This window comes from Schistocerca serialis, chromosome 5 (assembly GCF_023864345.2).
Source record: "Schistocerca serialis cubense isolate TAMUIC-IGC-003099 chromosome 5, iqSchSeri2.2, whole genome shotgun sequence".
NCBI classification, from domain to species: domain Eukaryota; kingdom Metazoa; phylum Arthropoda; class Insecta; order Orthoptera; family Acrididae; genus Schistocerca; species Schistocerca serialis.
In genome coordinates this window covers 214,142,637-214,167,637 of record NC_064642.1, presented here as the reverse complement: position 1 = coordinate 214,167,637, position 25,001 = coordinate 214,142,637, and the positions used below count along the sequence as shown (strand labels likewise).

The 25,001-nt window shown below is 41.6% G+C and overlaps 1 protein-coding gene across 1 annotated transcript in view; it reads right to left on the bottom strand.

Annotated features, from left to right (window-relative positions):
• The window catches only part of LOC126481859 (uncharacterized), a 502,121-nt gene that overhangs the window by 15,652 nt on the left and 461,468 nt on the right, over positions 1–25,001 (bottom strand). The window contains exons 4-5 of the mRNA XM_050105818.1: positions 21,991–22,130; positions 3,394–3,637 (exon numbers count right to left, since the gene is read on the bottom strand). Coding sequence (XP_049961775.1) covers positions 3,394–3,637; positions 21,991–22,130 — 384 coding nt within the window. The remainder of the gene's footprint in view (positions 1–3,393; positions 3,638–21,990; positions 22,131–25,001) is intronic.

The window sequence follows — 25,001 nt, the reverse complement described above, 5'->3', positions numbered from 1 at the left end:
AAACTTCAACAAAAGCCCGTACCGAGTTACCTAGCGGCTCTCTTGCAGAGTCTTTCACTGGAGTTTATCTATCATCTCCGTAACGCTTTCGCGATTACTGAATTATCCTGTAACGAAGCGCGCTGCTCTCCGTTGGATCTTCCCCATCTCTTCCATCAACCCTATCTGGTACGGATCCCACACTGCTGAGCAGTGGGCGAAAAAGTGTACTGTAACCTACTTCGTTTGTTTTCGGACCGCATTTCCTTAGGATTCTTCAAATAAATCTGTCTGGCATCTGCTTTACCGACGACTAATTTTATATGGTAGTTTCATTTTAAATCACTCCTAATGCCTACTCCCAGATAATTTATGGAATTAACTGCTTCCAGTTGCTGACTTGCTATATTGTAGCTAAATGATAAAGGATCTTCCTTTTTTTGTATTCGCAGCACATTACACTTGTCTACATTGAGATTCAATTGCCATTCCCTGCACCATGCGTCAATTCGTTGCCGATACTCCTGCATTTCAGTACAATTTTCCATTGTTACAACCTCTCGATATACTACAGCATCATCCGATAAAAGCCTCAGTGAACCTTCGATGTTATCCACAAGGTCATTTATATATATTGTGAATAGCAACCGTCCTACGACACTCCCCTGCGGCGCACCTGAAATCACTCTTACTTCGGAAGACTTCGCTCCATTGAGAATGAAATGCTGCGTTATGTTATCTAGAAACTCTTCAATCCAATCACAAAATTGGTCTGATAGTCCACATGCTCTTACTTTGTTCATTAAACGACTGTAGGGAACTGTATCAAACGCCTTGCGGAAGTCGAGAAACACGGCATCTACCTGGGAACCCGTGTCTATGGCCCTCTGAGTCTCGTGGACGAATAGCGCTAGCTGGGATGCAGCCTCCGAATGTTCTTAAGAACGGTTGAAATGTTCGGGAGTGTCATCAATGTCAAATATTGTAAAGAACAGCTTCCTGCTGGTCGTTGCACTGCAAACTGTCGTTTTCAGCCTCGAACTTTGGGGGAATCAACGCCAAGGCAAAGGGGTGGTTCCCTTGACACCATTTATGCCACCTCTTGCGTCCTTTTAGTACCGATTATAAGCGGTGTTGTGCCTGAAATGTTTTCTTTGGTCGCCCACAAAGAAACCCCTTGTTTTGAACGCTGTGTGACGCGTCAGTGTGAAATGCGGATAAGGGAGGCTGTGACGCCCTTTTCATCATGTGACACGTCCACGGTGGCGTTGGAAGCAATTATGGTGAAATTTGGTGCGAATGTAACATCATAACCCACCTCACTGCTCAAATGAACTTCCGGGCTGTGGCCTTTTTTTCGCATTTGTAGACACCTAGCTGTCTGAAGCGTCGGCAGGGCCAGAGGATGACATCGCAGGGCGCCACGTGTTGGCACTATTAAAGAGGGAGGTTGTAGGCTCTTTTTTGCCAAATTGCAACCTTATGCGTTTCAATAGGAAGCAATTACACAGGTTCGAAAAATTGCTCCCTTAATTCTGTTCCGCAATGTATGTGTGGGTAATGGACGATCGCGTAACATCGGCGTTAGGGAAGGCAAAAGAAAGACAGATTTGTTGTAAGGGTTCTAGACAAGTGCAGTGCATCTATAAAGGTAACTACATGCGGTATGCTAGTGTGACCAATGACAGTGTTGTTCCACTGTTTGGATCCATTAAAAGGTACGTATTACATTAGACACTGAACGAGTTCAGAGACTCGCCGCTACGATCGTAACCGCCAGTACAGTCTACACGAAAGAGTAACAGAGCTGCTGGGCGAATGTGCTGAAATATCTTAGGAAGAGAGGTGACTCAGTTCTTGTCAAACCCTGTTGAGCAAATTTAATGAACCTGTGTTGCAGAAGATACAAATCATCTCGCGTAGATATCACGAGAAGACGAGAGATTAGGAACGGTACAGTGGCATGTATCGTTGTCTTTTGGTCTTCCTCCATACCTTCTTTCATTACAAAACAAAAAATTCCATCAGATTTGACGTGTCCAATCAATAAATCCCATCTCTTAGTCACGTTCTGCCATAAAAATGCTTTTTTCTCCTTTGCGATTCAATACCTGCTCAACAGTTATCAGATCTACCCATCGATTCTTCAGTATCCCAACTTGTCAACAGTTTCTATTCTCTTATCGTCTGAACTGTATGTCGATCAGGTTTCACCTCCGTACAGTGCTACACTGCAGACAGATACCTTCAGGAAACAGTCTCTAACATTTAAATTTTCGTATGACGTTTACAAGTTTCTCTTTTTCAGAAACTCTTTTCTTGATATTGCCAGTTTGCATTTTATATCCTTTCTACTTCGGCTGTCGTCACAGTCTGGTGCCCCAACAGCAAAATTCGTGAACTACTTTTAGGACCGACATCGCATTTGGAATTTGATTCCTTAAGCACTGAAATACGACGACGTTCAGTTACCCTTGTTTTACTTTTATTACTAATGATATAAACTCTTCTCATGACATCATCCATTTCGTTCAAATGCTCTTTTACGTCCTCCGTCTTTTCTAATGTAAGAGCAATATCATCGTCAATTCTCAAGTTTTTAATTTTCTTTCACTAAAGTTCAAGTTTTTTAAAATTATCCTTGGTTTTCAACAGTGTTTTGTCAGTACACAGGTAGAAAAGCGTTGGGATAAGCTGCAGTCCTACCTCCCTTCCTTCTCGACTACTGCCTCCCTGTCCTGCCCTTCAACTCTTACAACTGCAGAATTATTTCTGTACAAGCTATATATTATCTTTCGCTTCCTGTATTTTTCCCTTTTATCTACAAAATATCAAAAAACGCTCTCCAGTCTTTATCATCAAATTCTTCCGAGATATTTACTCATGCTGTAAAATGCCGGTTCGAGAGTAGGTCGTAGGATCAGTATTGACCTTCTTCGTCTTCCTGCAGCTCCCCAGAATCCGTATTGATTTCCCTCGAGGTCAGTTTCTACCAGTCTTTCCTTTCATTTATAAAAAATCAGTGTTTTTTTGTGGTCCTGATTATTAAACTGATAGTTCTTCTATATTTACACTTGTCAACATCTATCTTCTTTGGACTATCACACTTGCGCGGCCCAATACAAGTAATGGAATAGAACAGGAAGTTGCTTAATTAGTGCGATTTAGCTTCCGCTGTGCACTACAGTGGCTTTTCGAGTATGCATCAAGATGGGCACAAAAATAATATCGTACTGTTGTATGTGTGTATATGTGCGAGCGTGCCCATGTGTGTGTGTGTGTGTGTGAGAGAGAGAGAGATAGAGAGAGAGAGCGAGAGAGGGAGAGAGAGAGAGAGGAAGATAGAGAGGGAGAGAGATGGGGTGGGAGGGAGGGAGGGTGAGTAGGGTTTGCAGCAACTGGCGGACATCATACCTGCTTGCGGTACCTGTAGTGCAGCTGCTGATGCACGGACATGATGCGCGGGTTGGCCATGAGGTGCCGCGCGATGACGCCGTACAGTACCACCAGGATGATGAGCGGAACCAGGAAGAAGACGGCGATGGTCGCCAGGAAGAAGAACGCCGGCCAGAACGAGTCCACCATGGAGAAACACACGGGCACCATAGAGCCGTCGAAGTACTCCTCCGTACCGTACTCCGCCACCAGGATAACGGGACTGCAAACAGCAAAACAGGGTGAAATTACATTAGCAATCAATCGTTTCATGCAGCAGTGAGGACTCTAACTACCAGCATCTCATTATATGCGACTGTTGTGTCGACGAAGTACTGTGGGACTTGCGAAATGTTATCAGGCAGCAAACCTGAGAATTTTGTTTCCAGAAGGAAACTAGTGTGCACTCAACGTCGTCACAAAGCGGTTACATCCTGAGGCGACAAGGGTGGTTGAAGCTATAGGAAGTAGTGGTTTTGTTGTCCACCCTCCTATTTGGGGGAATTGAAGGTCCCAGTTCATTCAGCTACAGATAGATCAACAGGCATCGACAACATCCATTACATCATAACAAGCAACCTGCCGTCAAATGCACCACTCTTCCCTTTATGATCTTTGGAGCTCTACAGATCTCGACGAAAACTGGAGAATACACATAACTGCCCGGTCCAGAAAAGGGGCAAAGAAAATTATTAGTCAACCTCGTACCGACGTTGTATAGGAAAAATACTGGAGTCATTTGTTTAACAAAGATTTGAGTGATGGCCGGCATAACGCAACCTCTTCGCTTCTTCTCAGTTTACGTTTACAATTGTAAATAGTGCAAGTGACCTCACTCTCTTTTGTCAAAAGATATCTTGACAACCTCCTGGAATAATGACAAAACCACAAATATGTTCCTGGATAGCAAAGGCGCATATGGCAGTGCAAACACAGATATTTTTCTGCACAAACTAAGAGCTGTAGGTGCCTCGGAAAAATAGTTTATCGAACAGATTGTATAATTTCGAAAAGAAAGGCATTTATCTGGTTCCAGGTTAAAACGGTCGTTCCTTGGGTTCTACGAACTGTCCTCCCACAAGAGGGCAGTTTTCAGTCCTTTACTACGTATTGTGTACACCGTGCATCTGAAATTAACTATTGCCTCATCAACTAAAATACTCTAGTACGCGGACGATGTATACTCATACCATTTTATTTGTGAAGCCGCGCTGTTCTCCACCGTGTCTCGTGTGAAAAACTGGCTCAGAAAACAAAGCACGATAGTTGTGGCTGGTAAGTCACATCTAGTTGTTGTGAAACTTTTACTCTCTCTTGCGAAATCAAACTGTAGTGTTAGAATGATATTATGTCTTCTCCGGACTGAGGTAATGTTGCTGAGTTTACAGTTGTGGCCTCTCGCTCGTGTGAGGCGTGGCAATATCTTCCGAGTTTGTTAGGCTTTATGTCTGTACGTCTTTTTGATTCGGACACAAGGCTTTGGCTTGCTGCTGGCTGAAGAGAAATTTGAGAAAATTTTACATATCCCCGTAATGCATCTCTGCTGTGCAACATTCCCTTCTTCTGTAAAAAATCCGTTCCGAATTTTTCTTCGCTTGCCTCTAAAGCAATATCTTGAAATTGAAGCTGCATAAGTAATTACAAACTGTACAGTTTTATGTTATTCAAACTTTTGAAAAGCTTATCCACAAAGTTTTTTGGTCTGTTCTCAATCCGATATTGTCTCTCTCCAGTCCTTACTTTCAAATAGTTTACAATCTTACTTCACAGTTCTGTTTTTTATTTCTGTTTGCTACCGTTTAGCCATTCAACAAGTACTTCATGGATTGGCGATTCAGGTGGATGACTGGTTTCACGCCTCAAGCAAAAGTAGCACACACAAACTGTTAGCAGCACTAGTAGAGCAAGTGCTGTAATGATGTTATACTGTTTTTTACCTCTATAGTGCAAAATATCCCGGAAATTCGTCCTGTGACGTTATTATCTCGTCTAATGAGTGATGTGGGATCGTAAAGTGTTGTTCAGTAATGTTAGGTTTTGTGTGAGTAACGCATCAACAGTTTTTCTGGCCAATAAAGCATACTGAAGGCTGTGGGTAGTGGATCGCGGTCGTACCTGTGACAGTCGCTGGATGATTAAATTGAGCTTCTGTTATATCACAGGTTGTATCATTTATTAATATACCAATTCCAATGTTCTACTTTGGACATGCTCACGAGTTTTCCATTTTGGTGACAGTTTACAGTTATAATCTCCAGTGTGAAAACTGAATAAATCCAATGTGGTTGTGGGGCTGGCACTTCTATTGGACACTCTGAAACGTTTTGTCTAATATGAACTCTACCTTACATTTGTCTGAATTGCTCTGGCACCGCAAATCGTGATGCTTTCTCGTATAAATTCTGCTGATGAGGATATAAGCTTCGTTATCTTCGAAGATTAATAAAACTTGTTGCATTGGTATTTGGATCCACTTGTTCATCGTTTCCCATTTTATCAGATAAGGGCGAATGGAAAATAACTGGTGTCGTACCCATCCTCTTCTCTTCCTGATTAACCCCTGTGGTACTGTTTTGTACTGGCTAATTTAGTCTTTTCCAAATTTCTATAAACTTTCTGCAAATTCTGCTACGAACTTGTCCCTAGCTCTAAGCCTGGATTTTATCATGTCAGAAGGAAATAGTTTTTTCTGTCACATGCAATCTTCTATGGTGAGACACTGGTACTGATACAAACATTAGAGCTGTACTTCGAAATTGTGAATGTTAAGTATGTGTTCCAATTATAATGATGGCTGTTGACATAGTGTCTTAACATTTTGGAAATCATCCTGTGAGCCCTTTCTGTTGATGCATTGGCTTGTGAATGGAAAGGAATTTTTCTTAACTTGTGTATGTGAAGCAACTGCTTCGTTAGATTTCGTATGAAATTTGCATCTTGATCTGTTATTATGGTATCTGGTAATCCCAACTTAAGCATCCGATTATTAACTAAGTCTTTTGCTGATGAATTATCTTGTTGGTCCTGGATTGCTACCATTTCAGCGTACTGGGAAAAGCGAACTATTATTTTTAATATGTAATTATTCTCTGCAGAGGCTCCCCTAAATGGTCCTAAGATGTTCAGACGAAGCATTTAAAGCAGTTTTCTAACGTCTCCTTTCCTGTTGAGAAATAATTCCATTCTGTCTACGTGTATAAGCCACAGTGTAGCCCATAAATTTTTTCTGGGTCTTTGACCGCGTTGTCAATATTTAAAACTACCGACATTTCGGTCACATGCAACAGTGATCGAAACGTCGGTAGTTTTACATATTGACAACGCGGTCAAAAATCCAGGAAAATTTCATTGACTATGACAGTGGCCACGGAAGCTTACGTTTATATTTGAGCCACAGTATGTCCTTCATTCACGTAAATATTGTCTGAGAACGCATCCCAGAGCACTATTGCTAGATCACATGAAAGGATGAATTTTTGTTTCCAAGTCTGGAAATGGCGGTACTGGATCTGATGCCATTATTTTTTTCAACATCTCTATTGCTCTTTGGCAGTCTGTTGTCCATTTGAATTATACATTGGTTCACTGGTTCACCAATTCTTGCAAAATCTTTGAATAATTTCCTATAATAATTGCATAGGCGTAGGAAAGACTGAAGTTGTTCAGTTGTTTGTGGGCTTGTGAAGTCACGGACTGCCAAAATTAATCACGGATCAGTTTTTGCATGTTCTGTACTAATTACGTGGCCAAGGTATTTAAATTTTAGTTATGCAAAATGCCATTTATACAAGCTGAGTCAGATGTGCTAACCGCAGTCTCTTAAATACTTATCCAAAAGCTTGATGTTTTCTTCCGCATCTCTCTAAAATAAAATTCCATTTAAGTATACCACACATATTTTAGGGTTCAGTCTGTGAAGTACGCCATACAACCTGGCGCATTTTCAAGTGCAAATGGAATTCTGCGGTACTGGTAGTGGTCCGACGGTATTCTCAAGTAGTTTTCGGTCTATCTTCTGGAGCTGCTTCCAGCTGGTGATGTGCACTTCTTATCGGCCCAGACTGTCCCTTGTGACTGTAGTTTGGGGGATGAAATATGCATCAGTAACGGTTGTGGTGTTCAGGTATCTGTATTCGCAACAGAATCTCTACTTATTAATAGCATCTGGTGATTTATTCGAGACAGCAATGGCATTTCCCCTCCCCTCCATGGACTATGAACAGGACCCAGTATGTTGTTCTCAACAGTGAGTGTTCATCAGAGACATGGATAATGTCAGAAGCGCCCCAAGGAAGGTTGATATGATCACTGTTATTTTCTGTATACATAACTGGTATGGTGGACAACGTAAGCAGCAGTCTGTAGCTGTTTTCTGATGATGCTGAAGTGTATAGGGAGGTGTCGTTGTTGACTGATTGCAGGAGGATACAAGAAGACTTAGACAAAATTTGTAATTGGTGTGATGAATGGCAGATAGCTCTTAAATGTAGAGAAATGCAGATGAGTAGGTGAAACAAACCCATAAAGTACCAGTACAACATTAGTAATGTACTGATTGACACAGTCACATCAGTTAAATGTCTAGGCGTAACGTTTCAAAGCAATATGAAATTGAATGAGCCGGTACGGCTTGTAGAAGAGAAAGCGAATGGTCGACCTCAGTTTATTTGGAGAATTTTAGGAAAGTGTTGGCGATTTGTAAAGGAGACCACGTATTGGATACTAGTGTGACTTATTGTTGAGTAATGCGTAAGTCTTTGAGATTCACACTAGGTCAGTTTAAAGGGAGACACCGAATCAGCTGCTGGATTTGTAACCGGTAGGTTTCAACACCATATAAGTATTACAGAGGTGCTTTCGGAATTAAATGGGAATGACTGGAGAGAAGGTCACTTTCCTTTTGAGGAGCGCTACTGGGAAAATTTGGACAATTGCCATTTGACGCTCACGGCAGAACGATTCTGCTGTCACCAACGTACATTTTGCGTAAGGATCACAAAGAGAAGACTAGAGAGATTAGTGTTTGTACATAGGTATACAGATTGTCGTTTCTGCTTCGCTCTGTTTGCATGTGGACCAGAAAAGGAAAGTAACTAGTTGTGTTACAGGGTACCCTCCGCTGCTCACCATATTGTGGCTTGCGGAGTATATATATACATAGATACAGATAGAGCACTATGTTCTACTATTTCTTCTGCCAATTTCTGGTCATTAAATTCTTACATCAACTGTTGCAGACGCTTGGGTACACTTACAGTTTTCTATTGATTGATGCATTGCTACCTGTGATTCTACGATGTTTTGCAACAGGCGCTGCTAGGAAATAGTCTAAGATCTGATGATCAACATACCAGATTGCAAAGAAGATCGTTTGACACGGTCACTGCATTCAGTGATTTATCGTGTCACTCCTTCTGCTATCCTAACCATTGACGAGACACTAGTTTCCGAAGCAGATGCCCATTCAGAGTGTATCTGCCAAATAAGCTGGACAAATATGAGCTAAAGATAATTTCATTATGTAACACGAAGACATATTACTTTTATGGGGGCATCCCATATTTGGGAAAAGAGATTAGGGATCAATGTGTTTCAATTCCTACATATTATTTAATGAAATTATGTGAACCTATGTGTGGAACCAATGGCAACATTACGATGGATAACTGTTTTCCTTCATGGGAAGTAGGCAACAAACTGGCAGGCAAAAAGTTGACAATGTTTGGCGCCTTACGCAATAACAAACCAGAAATCCCGTAATCCCTGCATCAAACCAATAATAGGCCGGTTTTTTTCACCTGTATTCATTTACAGGAGAAAAAAATGTTGGAGTCATACGTTCTAAAGAAAAATAAAAGCATTATTAGTTTGTCAGCGATGCATGACATATAGATGAGAGGGCAAAGAAATCGACCGTAGTATCCTTCTACAATGATCCAATAGGAGGAGTCGATGTACTAGATTTACTATGTCTTAACAAAACGGCTACACAAAGAACCAGGCGCTGGCCAATGCGATACATTTATGGGCTTTTAAACGCTCAGGAATAAAGGCCTGTATCTCGTATAAGAGGATTGGCGGCACAAACAGCCGAAGCAAATTTCTCAGATCAATACATTTTGGGACTGTCGAAGCAGAATTGAAAGACAGACTCACGGCAAAAATCTACCCAAAGAGCTTCACAAAACCATGGAACTGATTGTGACACATTTTGGGAGCGATATTCCAAGGTCAACAGTACACCCAGAAAAGGTCTCAAGAACAAGTGGACGATGCTTCCTTTGCAGTCAAAAAGAAGACCAGAAAAGTTCCTTTGAATGCTGTGTCTGTTCGAAACTAGTGTGCGAAGACCATCGGAAAAATATTTGACGACGCTGCCATTACAGTTTAGTTTGAAAATGTTTTATATATTAAAAATTTCATCACATTTTGAAATTAATGAATAAGATCTGTATTTCATTCTACATGAGGTATTAATTTTTCGTAGTTGTTATCTGTATATTTTTTTACCATTTTACATATTATTTGCGATGTTATGCTAACCATCCTTCACTGATTCTTAGAGTTTATGATATATTCTATTGTATTTTGCAATGTTATAACAAAAAGAGTAACTGAATACAACAGGTAAGTCCAATCTCATGTTTTTATATATGGGAACCATGATTGCTTTCTCATGAGGTAAAACGTAAACAATAGTTTGTAAAAAATTTTGCATATCATTTTTTTATTACTTTATATTACTCTAGAACTTCTTTTATTAACAGAGATAATTTAGAAATACGTGGGGTAAATTTTTACTCCATCTTGTTATTTACGTCTCGGGATTTGCAACTTGTTACTATAGGGTTAATAACATTTATATGTAAAAAGTTGTTAATGGGGCTGGTGACAACATAGTCAACAAGTGAGACAGACGCAAGATATTTTTGTGGAGAGAAGAGATGAGTGCATAAAAGTGGCGTTGCCATCTTTCTCGAGCACACGGTCGAGGTTAGATTTGAAGAGGTAAGACCTATGCTGGTTTGTGTGGTGATGCAACCACACAGTTTTCAGTGATATAAATTTTTCACGTTATCAGTTGTGACTCTCTCAAATATTTCGCTTCAGTTGACTGGGATTTTAGAGATTTCTGCGGCGATCAGGGGTCTTGGTTTATTTTCATCAGTTGTTCAGCAGAGCTGGTGTTTTTGTGAATTAAGATTATGTGGACTTGAAATTAGTTCTACTGAGTCTGAATTTTAACTCAGGCTGGCAGTGGGGACTTTGAATAGCTTCTGTTATTGATCGGCACTTACAAGGGAACCTCTCCATCGCACCCCCCTCAGATGTAGTTAAAAGTTGGCACAGTGAATAGGCCTTGAAAAACTGAACACAGATCAATCGAGAAAACAGGAAGAAGTTGTGTGGAACCATGGAAAAAAAGAAGAAAAATATACAAACTGAGTAGTCCATTCGCAACATATGCAACATCAAGGATAATGCGAGGTCAGGAGCGCCGTGGTCCCGTGGTTAGCGTGAGCAGCTGCGGAACGAGAGGTCCTTGGTTCAAGTCTTCCCTCGAGTGGAAAGTTTACTTTCTTTATTTTCGCAAAGTTATGATCTGTCCGTTCGTTCATTGACGTCTCTGTTCACTGTAATAAGTTTAGTGTCTGTGTTTTGCGACCGCACCGCAAAACCGTGCGATTAGTAGACGAAAGGACGTGCCTCTCCAATGGGAAGCGAAAACATTTGATCGCAAGGTCATAGGTCAACCGATTCCTCCACAGGAAAACACGTCTGATATATTCTACACGACACTGGTGACGGCATGTGCGTCACATGACAGGAATATGTTGTCGACCCACCTAACATGTGCACTTGGCGAATGGGTAAAAAGATTCTTCTACCTTGCCCGATTTAGGTTTTCTTGTGGATGTGATAATCACTCCGAAAAAAGTGATGAAAACATAAGAGTTTGTCACATAAACTGCAACAAATAAATGCAACAGTTTCCCAGTCGCACAGTTTTCCCTGTGCTCTGTCAAAACATGTTTTTAACGTTTTAAAATTTTTCCGCGTGCACACCGTCAAATCCTGCGTATGTCCAAGCATATCTGAACATGTCCTGGAATTTTTGAGAGCGAAGTTGATTATGTGTGAGTGCCTGAACTTTGATAATTGTCTGAAAATAAAAGTTTTCACTCTAGGGAAGACTTGAACCAAGGACCACTCGTTCCGCAGCTGCTCACTCTAACCGCGGGACCACGGCGCTCCTGAGCTCACCTTATCCTTGATGTTGCCTACCATGCGCATGGACTACTTGGTTTGTATATTTTGCTTATTTTTTCATAGTTCCACACAACTTCTTTCTGTTTTCTCGATTGATCTGTGTTCAGTTTTTCAAGGCCTATCCACTATACCAACTTCTAACTAAATCTGAGGGGGGTGCGATGGGGAGGTTCCCGTGTTAGAATCAATGGATCATGTGTCAGACTTCTACTTATTTGTGTTAATGTTAGTTTATCTTTAGTTAATTTTAGCTGTGGGCGCTACCTGTTTTTTCCAGCTAATTATCTATTTATTTTATGAAGTGTGTTTGCTCACCACTATATTGGTGGGGCGGGGGGGGGGGGGGGGGGGGTTGCTGGAGCTAATTTAAAATAACTTAATCGGTGGGCAGCTTATCACCAGCCTATGTATTATTGCCAAAATTTAACGAACAGTAAATTTTATTTGTTAAAATTAAGTATTTACTGCTATGGTACATTAGTTAAATCGAATTCTCCGACGATCAGCCTAACATTATTTATCTGATTAATACATCGGAGGCCATTTCATTATTTTATTTTAATTTTAAAAGGTGATCAGTACCAGGTAAAGAATCTGTCATCCCCATAGCAAACATAAGAAGCCGCATTCAGTCTCCAGACAAGTTCTGCGTTTTGGGGTTCAGTCAGGATTTAGTTTGCTAGGCAGCTAGACTCGAACGTTAGGCTTAGGTGTAAATCACAAGTGTGGAGTTAGAGTTGTCAGCTCGTTCGTTTTCGTCGTGGACGACGTGTCCCTCTATGGTACAACAGCAGTGACGTCTTCATGGCAACGCAACATATTTTACCCGCGGCGCAGCCTGTCACAGCAACGGCCATGCGACTGTCGCCATGACACCGGTCTAGCGCGTAGCACACTATACCACGAAGGTCCCTCTCCAGTGTTCGCACTATGATACGCAGTAATTGGTTGTGGCCAATATACAGCGGCAGTACACATGACGAGAGTGCAGGTTCCAATGCACCACAAAACCAGCATGTGACGCACACACCCAGTGCCTCCACACCACCAGCAGTCACAGGTAAGAGTTAAGTGTGAGCAGCATTCGCAGTTGTACTAACTTTGTAGTTGCAACTTGCTGGCCACTGTTTACAGCATCAATGAATCTCCGCCCGCATCTCGTGGTCGTGCGGTAGCGTTCTCGCTTCCCACGTCCGGGTTCCCGGGTTCGATTCCCGGCGGGGTCAGGGATTTTCTCTGCCTCGTGATGGCTGGATGTTGTGTGCTGTCCTTAGGTTAGTTAGGTTTAAGTAGTTCTAAGTTCTAGGGGACTGATGACCATAGGTGTTAAGTCCCATAGTGCTCACAGCCATTTGAACCATTTTTGAATGAATCTCCAAGTGATTGTTGGTCCGATGAAATAGGCAGCAATATGGAAAGTCAAGGTGGACCTGCCGAAGAAGGGAGTCGGCTGTTCGGAACAGGTAGTTTTCAGCAGTATATGTTATTAGGTATACAAGAACAAAGAGCATTACATGAAATAAAGTGACGAAAAGAGAATTTAAAGATTCAAATCAAGAGAGTAGATACAATGAAAAGTAAAAATGTGGGAATTAACAGGAAACAGAGGCGATTAGGTCGCAAGTTTGCGATATGGAACAGAAACTGGCCGACTGAATTAATGCAGTGGAGAATGATTTGGAGGGGAGGTTAGATGCTGTGTGGACTGAGTGCCATAATAGGACAAATGCGCAGAGCCTGAACTGAAATCGAAGTCCGATAGAAGAGTAAGAAATGGTTCAGTGTCACACGGAAGTCAGAGCACAGCTGCATGCAGTGAAACCAGAGACGAGGCGTCTGCACACTGCTGTGATTAAGTAGGCGAGATTAGAGCAGGAGGGTTTTCAGCAATGCCGGCCGGGGTGGTCGAGCGGTTCTAGGCGCTACAGTCTGGAACCGCGAGACCGCTACGGTCGCAGGTTCGAATCCTGCCTCGGCATGGATGTGTGTGATGTCCTTAGGTTTAAGTAGTTCTAAGTGCTAGGGGACTGATGACCTGAGAAGTTAAGTCCCATAGTGCTCAGAGCCATTTGAAACCTTTTTTTTTTCAGCAATGAACGCCATGCTAAGTAAATTTGTAAAGACTGAGGAGGGGGTAATGGCTACTCATCTCATGGCACGCCAAAAATTAAATCAATATAGTGGAAAAAAAGCAAGTACCGTGTGTTAGAATTTTTTGTATCGTGCAAAGAGTTTTTTTATCGATGGTATCTCTGATGAGGCAAAAATTAAATTTGTTTAGCGGCAGCTCGGTGGCGGCGCACTGATGTAGATGAATCATGTCACAGCAGCGTTTTGTGATTAATTCACATTTAAGGTGCTCTTGCTCAGCAATCACTGAGTGGGGGGGTGGGGGGAAGTAGATGCCACTCCAATAAACCTTCTGAACTGTTTGTATTATAATAAATATAAAATCACTATGCGCCAGTTTTGCAACTCTGAACTGCAAAAACTAGTGCATTTAGACAAACTGTTGGGTACGTTTACAGAGATTTTCACTCTAAATAGCCGCCTCTCAGACTATTACCAGTGGGATTTGGTCCATAGCTGCACGGCAATAATGGATAGTTTCCTGGAGCATATGAGAAGAACGGACGATACTATGTTTTCCCCTAATAGGGAAATGATAACCTAAGAAATTACAGGAACAATCCGAGAGAATGAGCTGGCAGGAAGTGCTGAACGCAATTTGGGGCCGTTTCTAGAAGTATGTAAATAATTTTCAGCATAATTCCCATAATTACGCAAATCGGCTGAACGGGGATAGAGAAGATTATAATAGGCAAGAGGTAGTGGGTAGCAGAATGACAATCAGCAGATGCAGCACCAGCGAAACTAGGTTTTACACCAGCTGTCGTCAATGAAGAGAGTACTCGGTATCATGAAAGTAAGACCGGAAATTGAATTTCGAGAAGGTGTAATGACAGTCGTGATACACACTGAAGAGCCAAAGAACTGGTAAACCAGATTAATATCGTATAGGGCCCCCGCGAGCACTCAGAAATGCCGCAACACGACGTGGCGTGGACTCGAATAATGTGTGAAGCAGTGCTACAGGGAACTGACACCATGAATCCAACAGGGCTGTCCATAAATCCGTAAGAGTACGAGGAGGTGGAGATCTCTTCTGAACAGCACGTTGTAAGGCATCCTAGACATGCTCAGTTATGTTCGGTAGTGTTTAATCTCAGAAGAGAGTTCTTGGAGCCACTCTGCAGCAATTCTGGGTGTTTGGCGTGTCGCATTGTCCGGCTGGAACTGCCCAAGTCCGTTGAAGTGCGCAATGAACATGAATGGATGCAGGTGATCAGACGGGATGCTTACGTACTTGTCACCTGTGAGAGTCGTATCTAGACGTTTTTGGGGGTCCCATATCACTCCCACTGCACACGCACCACACCATTACAGAGCGTCCACCAGATTGAACAGACCCCTGCTGACAAGCTGGGTCCATAGATTCATGAGATTATCACCATTCCCGTACACGTCCATCCGCTTGATACAATTTGAAACGAGACTCGTCCGATCAGGCAACATGTTTCCAGTCAACAGTCCAATGTCGGTGCTGACGAGCCCAGGCGAGGCGTAAATCTTTGTGTCATGCAGTCATCAAGGGTACACGAGTAGGCCTTCGGCTCCGAAAGCCCATATCAGTGATGTATCGTTGAATGGTCCGCACGCCGACACTTTTTGATGGCCCAGCAGTGAAATCTGCAACAATTTAGGTTGTACTTCCGTCACGTTGAACGATTCTCTTCAGTCGTCGTTGCTCCCGTTCTTGCAGGACCTTTTTCCGGCCGCTGGGATGTCGGAAATTTGATGTTTTACCGCATTCCCGATATTCACGGTACACTCTTGAAATGGTCGTACGAGAAAATCCCCACTTCATCGCTACTTCGGAGATGATATGTCACATCGTCAGTGCGTCGACTATAACACCACTTCCAAAGTCACTTAAATCTTGATGACCTGCCATTGTAGCAGCAGTAAGCGATCTAACAAGTGCGCCAGACACTTGTCTCATGTAGGCGTTGCCGACCGCAGCGCCTTATTCTGCCTGTTTACATTTCTTTGTATTTGGATACGTATATGGGATTAACAAGAAAGCATTGTTGACGATGAAGAGTGATTTGTATTCTTATTTTCTCCGTAGAGAGGAGTGGGAATTTCAACCGAGAGATTACTTTGGGCAGACCGGTTCGGACATTAGGTTGTTACCACAAAACTGAGCTCCTGATAAATTTAAACTCAGTGGCGGATACATATGGGTTGCACGTTCCCGCCCCTTGCTGGGCCGTCCGCATTGCCACCAGCACCGCCCCAGCCAGTTAGCCCGCACGCTATTCGTTCGTGTCTTTCGTCAGTCGACTCCACTGAATCGCGTTATCGAGTTGTAGCACGCGCGTCCTCGTCATCGTATTTTATACGTTACTGTCTGGCACATAGATAGTTAACACATATCTAGGAGAGAAGTCGCGAATATTCTATTGTTTTCTTATACAGAGAAACTTCAATACGTAGCGTTATAAATACGGACTATTCGCCGAATAGGTAGCTAGTTTACTTTCAGAAGTAGAAATATTAAGCATGATGAATTTCATTCCTACACTGGACCATGTTACGTCTGGCATGAGAAAACGTTTTGCTGAAGAAAATATTTATCATTTAAAATTCAGCTTACTTTTGCCCACACAACTACTGAAACATGTCGTTAATAATCTGGCACATAAATCAGAGCTTAACTGAACTACCGTTCTTTCAAGAACAATCACTCTTTGTGATTAAAAAGAGGCTAATGGGAGAGATCTTTCAATACAAGCAAACGAGCATAAACGCCCCTATTGATCTGTTATACAAGCGTTACCTTTTTGTCCTAGATCTGACTATACTACTTTGCACACGCTGTGCAAAATACACTCCTGGAAATGGAAAAAAGAACACATTGACACCGGTGTGTCAGACCCACCATACTTGCTCCGGACACTGCGAGAGGGCTGTACAAGCAATGATCACACGCACGGCACAGCGGACACCAGGAACCACGGTGTTGGCCGTCGAATGGCGCTAGCTGCGCAGCATTTGTGCACCGCCGCCGTCAGTGTCAGCCAGTTTGCCGTGGCATACGGAGCTCCATCGCAGTCTTTAACACTGGTAGCATGCCGCGACAGCGTGGACGTGAACCGTATGTGCAGTTGACGGACTTTGAGCGAGGGCGTATAGTGGGCATGCGGGAGGCCGGGTGGACGTACCGCCGAATTGCTCAACACGTGCGGCGTGAGGTCTCCACAGTACATCGATGTTGTCGCCAGTGGTCGGCGGAAGGTGCACGTGCCCGTCGACCTGGGACCGGACCGCAGCGACGCACGGACGCACGCCAAGACCGTAGGATCCTACGCAGTGCCGTAGGGGACCGCACCGCCACTTCCCAGCAAATTAGGGACACTGTTGCTCCTGGGGTATCGGCGAGGACCATTCACAACCGTCTCCATGAAGCTGGGCTACGGTCCCGCATACCGTTAGGCCGTCTTCCGCTCACGCCCCAACATCGTGCAGCCCGCCTCCAGTGGTGTCGCGACAGGCGTGAATGGAGAGACGAATGGAGACGTGTCGTCTTCAGCGATGAGAGTCGCTTCTGCCTTGGTGCCAATGATGGTCGTATGCGTGTTTGGCGCCGTGCAGGTGAGCGCCACAATCAGGACTGCATACGACCGAGGCACACAGGGCCAACACCCGGCATCATGGTGTGGGGAGCGATCTCCTACACTGTCCGTACACCACTGGTGATCGTCGAGGGGACACTGAATAGTGCACGGTAGATCCAAACCGTCATCGAACCCATCGTTCTACCATTCCTAGACCGGCAAGGGAACTTGCTGTTCCAACAGGACAATGCACGTCCGCATGTATCCCGTGCCACCCAACGTGCTCTAGAAGGTGTAAGTCAACTACCCTGGCCAGCAAGATCTCCGGATCTGTCCCCCATTGAGCATGTTTGGGACTGGATGAAGCGTCGTCTCACGCGGTCTGCACGTCCAGCACGAACGCTGGTCCAACTGAGGCGCCAGGTGGAAATGGCATGGCAAGCCGTTCCACAGGACTACATCCAGCATCTCTACGATCGTCTCCATGGGAGAATAGCAGCCTGCATTGCTGCGAAAGGTGGATATACACTGTACTAGTGCCGACATTGTGCATGCTCTGTTGCCTGTGTCTATGTGCCTGTGGTTCTGTCAGTATGATCATGTGATGTATCTGACCCCAGGAATGTGTCAATAAAGTTTCCCCTTCCTGGGACAATGAATTCACGGTGTTCTTATTTCAATTTCCAGGAGTGTGTATATTATATATATATATATATATATATATATATATATATATATATATATATATATACAATGTATTAATGTATACGTCGCTTCGAGACTCAACTTCGTTATCTTTACCAAGTATGTTGTAAGCTGCACGAAACTCTGGCTGGTATTCGCCTATGCTTCACAGTTTTCTGTCTGCTTTAAACAGTGGCGGATACAGAAAAACCTCAAGAAGCGGGCGCTAAAGATATCTTGAGCTACCTTTACTTTTAACGTGATAAAAATTAATCAAGTCACATGGAACTTGTAAGAAAGTTCCTTGGAACGCATTGCCGACCACTGCCCATATGACCTTAGGTTCTTTTTCTGCAGTATCTTCACATTTGGAAAAATTATCCTGTATTACCGATGTAACGCTAATACCTCACGAATGCCTGGAAAACACATTATTTTAATTTTTAATGTAGCATGATACATGGTATAAATTGAAATTGCAGTTGTAACTTGTATATATTTAATTTACTGTAACGTCTGAGACAAACGCATTGTAAAAGAAATGTCTGTATCAGTGCTAAAAGATAAAAGCCAAAACTTTTCGTTAGGCAAATAAATCTGTAAATGTGAAACTGTATTTGTGAACATCTGTATCAATGTAATCAGATGTAAACGAAAAACCTATACTAATAAATCTCGCAGAGTAAAAAAAAAAATGAATGTTATTTGTGTGATCTCATTATTACCACATTCTAAAACTTCAGTCACGACACTCTCTGGTGCGAAAGTTGTTACTGGTTGGCAGCTGGAACGACACTAGTGCTCCAAGCGGTGGAAAACGCTGACATTCACATATGATGTATGTATTGATTTTAATTATTTCCTACCAAATGAACAAAATAATTGTTATAATTGTGCCTTCCAAGCATTAGTAAATTACCAGGAGCATCAATTGTAGTGAAATACACGTTAAACCAACCTAATCACACTGATTCAATAATATAAAGTGCAAGTTATTCACGAGGAAAAGCTTTCGAATATGTATATATTTGCAGCTTACTCCGCTGAAAGCAAGAGAATATAAACATATATTTCATGTATGCGAAGCCTGTGTTTCGGTTGTTGTCTATTGTTATTATCACAGGCTCTTTCAGTGACACTTAAACATTTATCTATGTAGTCTAATCATTTGCACATTCTTACGCTACACTCTGCTTTCTAATAAACGGATAATAAATGTAACTAATTTTCCTTCAAAAGCAAATGTTTTGAAAATTATTGGCATTTGTGGTTAAAATTTGGCAACAATTGTGGTACTGCTTTCTACAGTATTGGAAAACAGTTGTTTTGCTTCTGACGATTTATTAACGCGTCTGTGTCGTTTACTCTTAAGCTTCAGCTGTGATGGCGTATTTCGTACATAAATGATGTAGGTACTACATTCAGTATAGATTTCCTACTTTTTTAAATTCACCGATTTGAATGAAAGTGCAACGAAAAAAACTGCAGTTTATCGGGTAGGCATACAACGTCTTTCTGCAAAATGTCATGTCTTCCGGAGCTTACTGGCAACTTTTTGTTATTAAAAGAAAACGTTATTCAGTAAATATCTGTTAGCTACTAACGAATAGGAAGTAAACTGTCCTGTAATGTATCGTTTCGTACTCTCCAGAGTCCTTAGGAAGGTAAGGAAGGATAAATATGGTGTCACTCGGCAGTTATTATCGATTTTTGTGGCACTACATAGATCCTTATTGTAAAAACTACGTTGCAAATCAATATAAACGTTATTATTCTTACTCATCCGACATCGTATTAAGCAGTGTCGCTTGCTGGCCGCTTGCGGCGCCGCTATTGCTGCGAGTAACAAGAACTGGACGAAGTGTCGCGATTTCTATGTTAGAATGTGACACTACTTGGATGTAGATCTCTGATGTCAGAGCATGGAACATAGATGTGCCTGCAGATTCTTGTCGTGTGCATAGTCTGCCATGCTGGAATTTTGCCAAAAAAGATTCCACCGGTTATTTCCAGTTTCGAACTGTATATCAGGCTCATGCGGGAGCAGAATAGAAAAAAATTTTCTTTTTGTGTTCTCGTAACATACTGTGGCTTCCATGTTGTAATTAGGAAAGAAATTACTTACAAGCATATTTGGCTGGCACCCTCAGACAGCTAGAGTTCGACATTCAGATATTATAGGTATCACTGGTTTAGTATCATCGTTGGTGGTTCGGCTGCGGATGAGATGAGAACTCTGTTCGGTTATTCTGGGGGGTTTATTTACGTTTTGTTCGTGTAAGAGGCCTACGGAGAATTAATTAGTACCTACGTACAAAGGCTCGTAATAGTTAAAAGCGTTAAGAGGTCATAATTACAATGTCAAGTGCAACGAAAGCATACCTTCATATTGGTGCCTGTACTGTACGTGTTGCAATAGTATGTTGTGACGGCAGACAAAATCGTACCATGATAAAAGTATCATATCTTACAAACCAGCACGTTTTGTCAAGGTAAGTTACAGTTTGTGTGCAGATTTTTGATTTCGTAAAGTTCATAGCCTTGCCCAAAATGTAACAATCGACTACGGAATGGCTGTTAGTTCTGTGTCTTATTTGACGCCCAATAATTCATCCACACTACCATGAATCTTGCACAGCTTATTATGAACTTACATGAAACTATTTACAAAAGAAGGACGTCTTCTAGCTGAAATTTAAATACTTTGTGAAATAATTAGGTAATCAGTGGATATGCTGCTTTGTTGAATACAAGATGGGTGTCACGTCTGCCGTCAAAGAGTAAAACAGGGGACTGCAACGCGTCACCGGATCATCAACACAGGAGGTAAACAAATTAAAGTTTTAGCGCTCGCTGAATAGCGTCGTTGTGACGTCTTTATGTTAACTAAGATATAAACGAAGGTAAAGAACAGCATGAATTCTTCACAGAGAAGTAATAACGTTATAGTTTTCTCGACAGTAACAATCGGAGTTAAACGATATGTGTATTTCTTTTGTGAACATTCTCACGCTTGTCTTGTCCACGTGTAAATTCACAGAGCATTGATCGCTGCTTTCTTTTGTCGCGCAGTTGACAGTAGAAAAAAGTCACCTTAGACATCAGTTTGCTGAGCATGTACGTTTTGAAACTCGTGAACCTAACTTTTTCCTTATTAATATGATCTTGAAAGAAGTGTACATTTGGAACCTGAACCTGTGTTTAGTAATGCACCGTATTGTGAGTTACACTTTGGTCTTATTGCTATTGCTTTGAAAGAAGTGTAGATTTGAAAGCTGAACCTGTATTTAGTTACGCACTGTGCTGTGAGTTAATTCAAGTTGAAAAAGTAATGGATTTCTCCCAATTAGATTTATTACTAATAGGTAATATGCTGGAACAACATGCTAATGATTACGTAAATGTGTGACTAATGAAACAGTCCAGACATGTTGGTTTTGTGTAGGCATCTAAATGATTTAGAGTAAGCGTTTGCTAAATATAGCGTTGAATTTATGGTGTATTGTGACAGCACAAAATCGGCTTGCTTACGACGTTGGCAGGGGCTAATAACAGGATTGAAGTGTAAGGAGCAATTCAGTTCATCAACAGGTTGTGTAGTATTTCTGCAGCTGCGTGATAACTTGGGTCACTGCTGAAAGCGGCTTACTCGTATAGAACGCACACAGGCTATATTAATTAGGTTTCTAGCAAAAGTGAGAGCATAGTGTTGCAGTGCGGCATGGCTGGTCTTGAGTCTACATAAAGCTCAGTAACAGAAAAATCATTACAAAAATTACAAATATCCTCCCATCCACAATAGTCGCAACCCAGCTCCACGACGCAAGGATGCCGTGCGCCAGAAATGGGTGAGACCGCTTCCGATGAACGAAACGGAAGTGTTGAGTTGAAGGAAGGTATCTGAGATCGCCGAAGGCTCCGCACTCGGTCGTCCCCAAACCTGGAATGAGTGGCCCGTACCACTCCTGCTATGATGGAATCAGCGTTAGATTCCCATAAGAACGGAGGCGAGAAACGACGGCGCTGGTAGCTGCGCAGCTGATAACAAAACTGTACTTTTATCGGTACATGTAGACCCCTCTGGAAATGTGTATTAACATAATTCATTTATTAAGAGATACTTGCAACAACATGAAGCTTCTTACGAACTTTATTTACGTGCTTACAACGATCAGTTCATTTACTTGTACCCACTGTTGCTGTAATCTTAAAAATGATTATTGTTTTCGAGGACTTCCTCGAGTTTTTTCGCCCAACTCATTCCAGTGCAGAGTTATTGATCAAGGAATTCCAATTTTTAATTGCACTCTGCAGCCTTTGAACTTTCAAATTTTGTGCTCAAAAGTGTCACTCAATAGAAAAGTCGCTAACTGTTTAATGTTCACTGAAAATACTTTCACAATCTATGATATTTTATGCCTATAATTCGCTACACTGTAGACTAATGCAGAATGTGTTTGCTGAAACAAGCGAGAAAGTAAACTTGTCATTTTTCATTTCAGCCTCTTATTTTTTGTCCTGGCTACTTTATGAGAGCTTTGCCGTTGCGGTATTACTTCGACATAGAAATTGAATTAGGTCGTTCAAAGTTATTTGAAACTTTAATGACCAATCTAAAATACAGAAATGATTTATTTGTGGTGTATTTCCACCACAACACCCAGTTCGTCGTCTGATCTCATTCGAATGAATCTCGCACACAATGGTCTCTGAGTCTTCTGTTTAATAAGAGATTAGACCAACGTAAAGGCGAAATTGTATGTGCTCCTGTACCGTTACTTTAAAACAAATTGTTGCCTTATGTAATCTAAAACCTTCGTGTTTGACTGGATATATCAGAGACACTGCTTCGCATTTTAATAAGCATTCTACCCGGCTCTGGATTAGTTCCATACCAGACATGGTAATTTTTAAACACAGTAACGTGAATGAGATTCTATACAATAATTTATTACGTCACCGGTAGTTTAGATATATATGGAAATATTCACACTACCGGCTTCGGCAATTAGTTGTTGCCATCTCCAGACGTGCTTAATCCACAAAAAGCTTCTTACAGACAAAGAAATACAGTTAGCCTCTTTGAACATCATAAAATCGTTTAAAATTTCAGGGAATGTGCGTCTCGTCACATGATGTAAGACTGAAATTACAGTAACATGTTGTGTTGTTATTTATGGATATGGAAGAGAAGAGATGGTGGTTTAAAGGGATAGGGAGGATAACAGCAAGCTAAGTAAGTTTTTGCTTTCTGTGGTCAGTAGTCTGATCCTCCCGTGAAACGTACATGACAGACTTGAAGAGGAGTGGCAGCTGATGGAGGCAGCGACGAAGTGGCACGAGGCGACCTCACCGCACCTAGTGAGCCTTTCTGGAAACACGAAAGTAAACACCCAGACGGCGACATCCCTACCGAACAGCCCAATACACTGCATTGTTATCCTAATATCATTCAATTTTATTATAATTTCATTTGAACAGTTTTCAATTATATCGGATTCCACTCTTTTTATCACAGGTACAAAGTTTGTAATTCCTTTTAGTAATGATCTTCGTGTGCTTATTTTCTACATTAATACTACATGTTTCTATTAAAAGCGCTTCAACTTGGTTCTCTTAATAATTTAGTTACACATCTGTCAGTGTTAGAAAGTTGGCTTTATATACCATATTAAGCGTACGAGGTACGCTTTTAATCTTACACTAAAAAAAAGATAATTTTCTTTTAACTTTAATTTTCGCACTTGACACCATTTCTTAAAAATACCAGTTTTATTTGGTCGAAGAAAGAAAACATAAGAAGTTACAGGGTACGCTGTTATCCTCCCGCTTCGAATATCTTCCGTCTCGTAGCTCTGCCCTCCCCCCCCCCCCCCCCCACCAATCACTTCTCTCTTCATCTCCATATACGACAACGCAAGATTTTATTGTAATTTCCGTTTTCTATCAAGTGCCCATACGTAAATTCATCGAAATTGTAAATGAGTCTATGATGTTCGAAGAGCTTAATTGTATTTGTTTGTCTGCACGAAGCTCTTTTGGGGATTAAGTACTTTTGGAGATGGTAATTATTTGCCAAAACCTGTAATGTGAATTTTTTTATGAAAATAAGCGATCGTGGATGTAATAAAATATTACCCATACATTAGAAAGGTTTCATACTTCCAGCTGGTAATACGTTAACATAAAAAAACTAATAACACCCGCTATTCTAATATTAGTGATTATGTTCTGTTTTTACTTATGTATCTTGAACCAATAAATTTTTTTTGGTTAGGATCTTCCTTGTAGAAATACAGTTTTTACCCAAGTATGTTTCCCCGAAGTTGCAGCATTTTGAGAGTTTTTTAATTTTGTTTCTTTCTAATAACATGAAAGGCTGTTTTTGATGTCTGTACATAGAGAGTTTCAGCTATTAAAAAAAGTATTCACAAACTGAATATTTTTTTAACCATTTTAACACATGCTGTGACTTCTGTATTTTCTGTACCTTGCAGTATAGGAGTTACTATTTTAGACAGTAGAACGGTAAAACAGTCCAAGTTGCAAATTTTTACTTTTTATTTATTCTATGACTAGTTTCGAGCCGAGACCCATTTTCAAATCATCGTTACATAGTCAAAAATTTTCGAATCGAATGAATAAAAAGTAAAAAATTGCAGCTACTTCAGCATACTGGAAGTTCGCATTATTTCAGAGTTTGGCATCTGCAACCATAGAGAACATGATACACACGCAATCACGCACGCGCACACACACACACACACACACACACACACACACACACACACACACACACACACTTTTAGTGTAGAGTTTAGTTACGTAAAACACAGGAGTTTAATATTCCAGGGGTAATTTTCGATGTAAATAATTTCTACGTATCAAGTTCCGCATGGTTGAAGATCGCAAACGAATAACAGATAAACTGCAAATAACAGAATGATACAT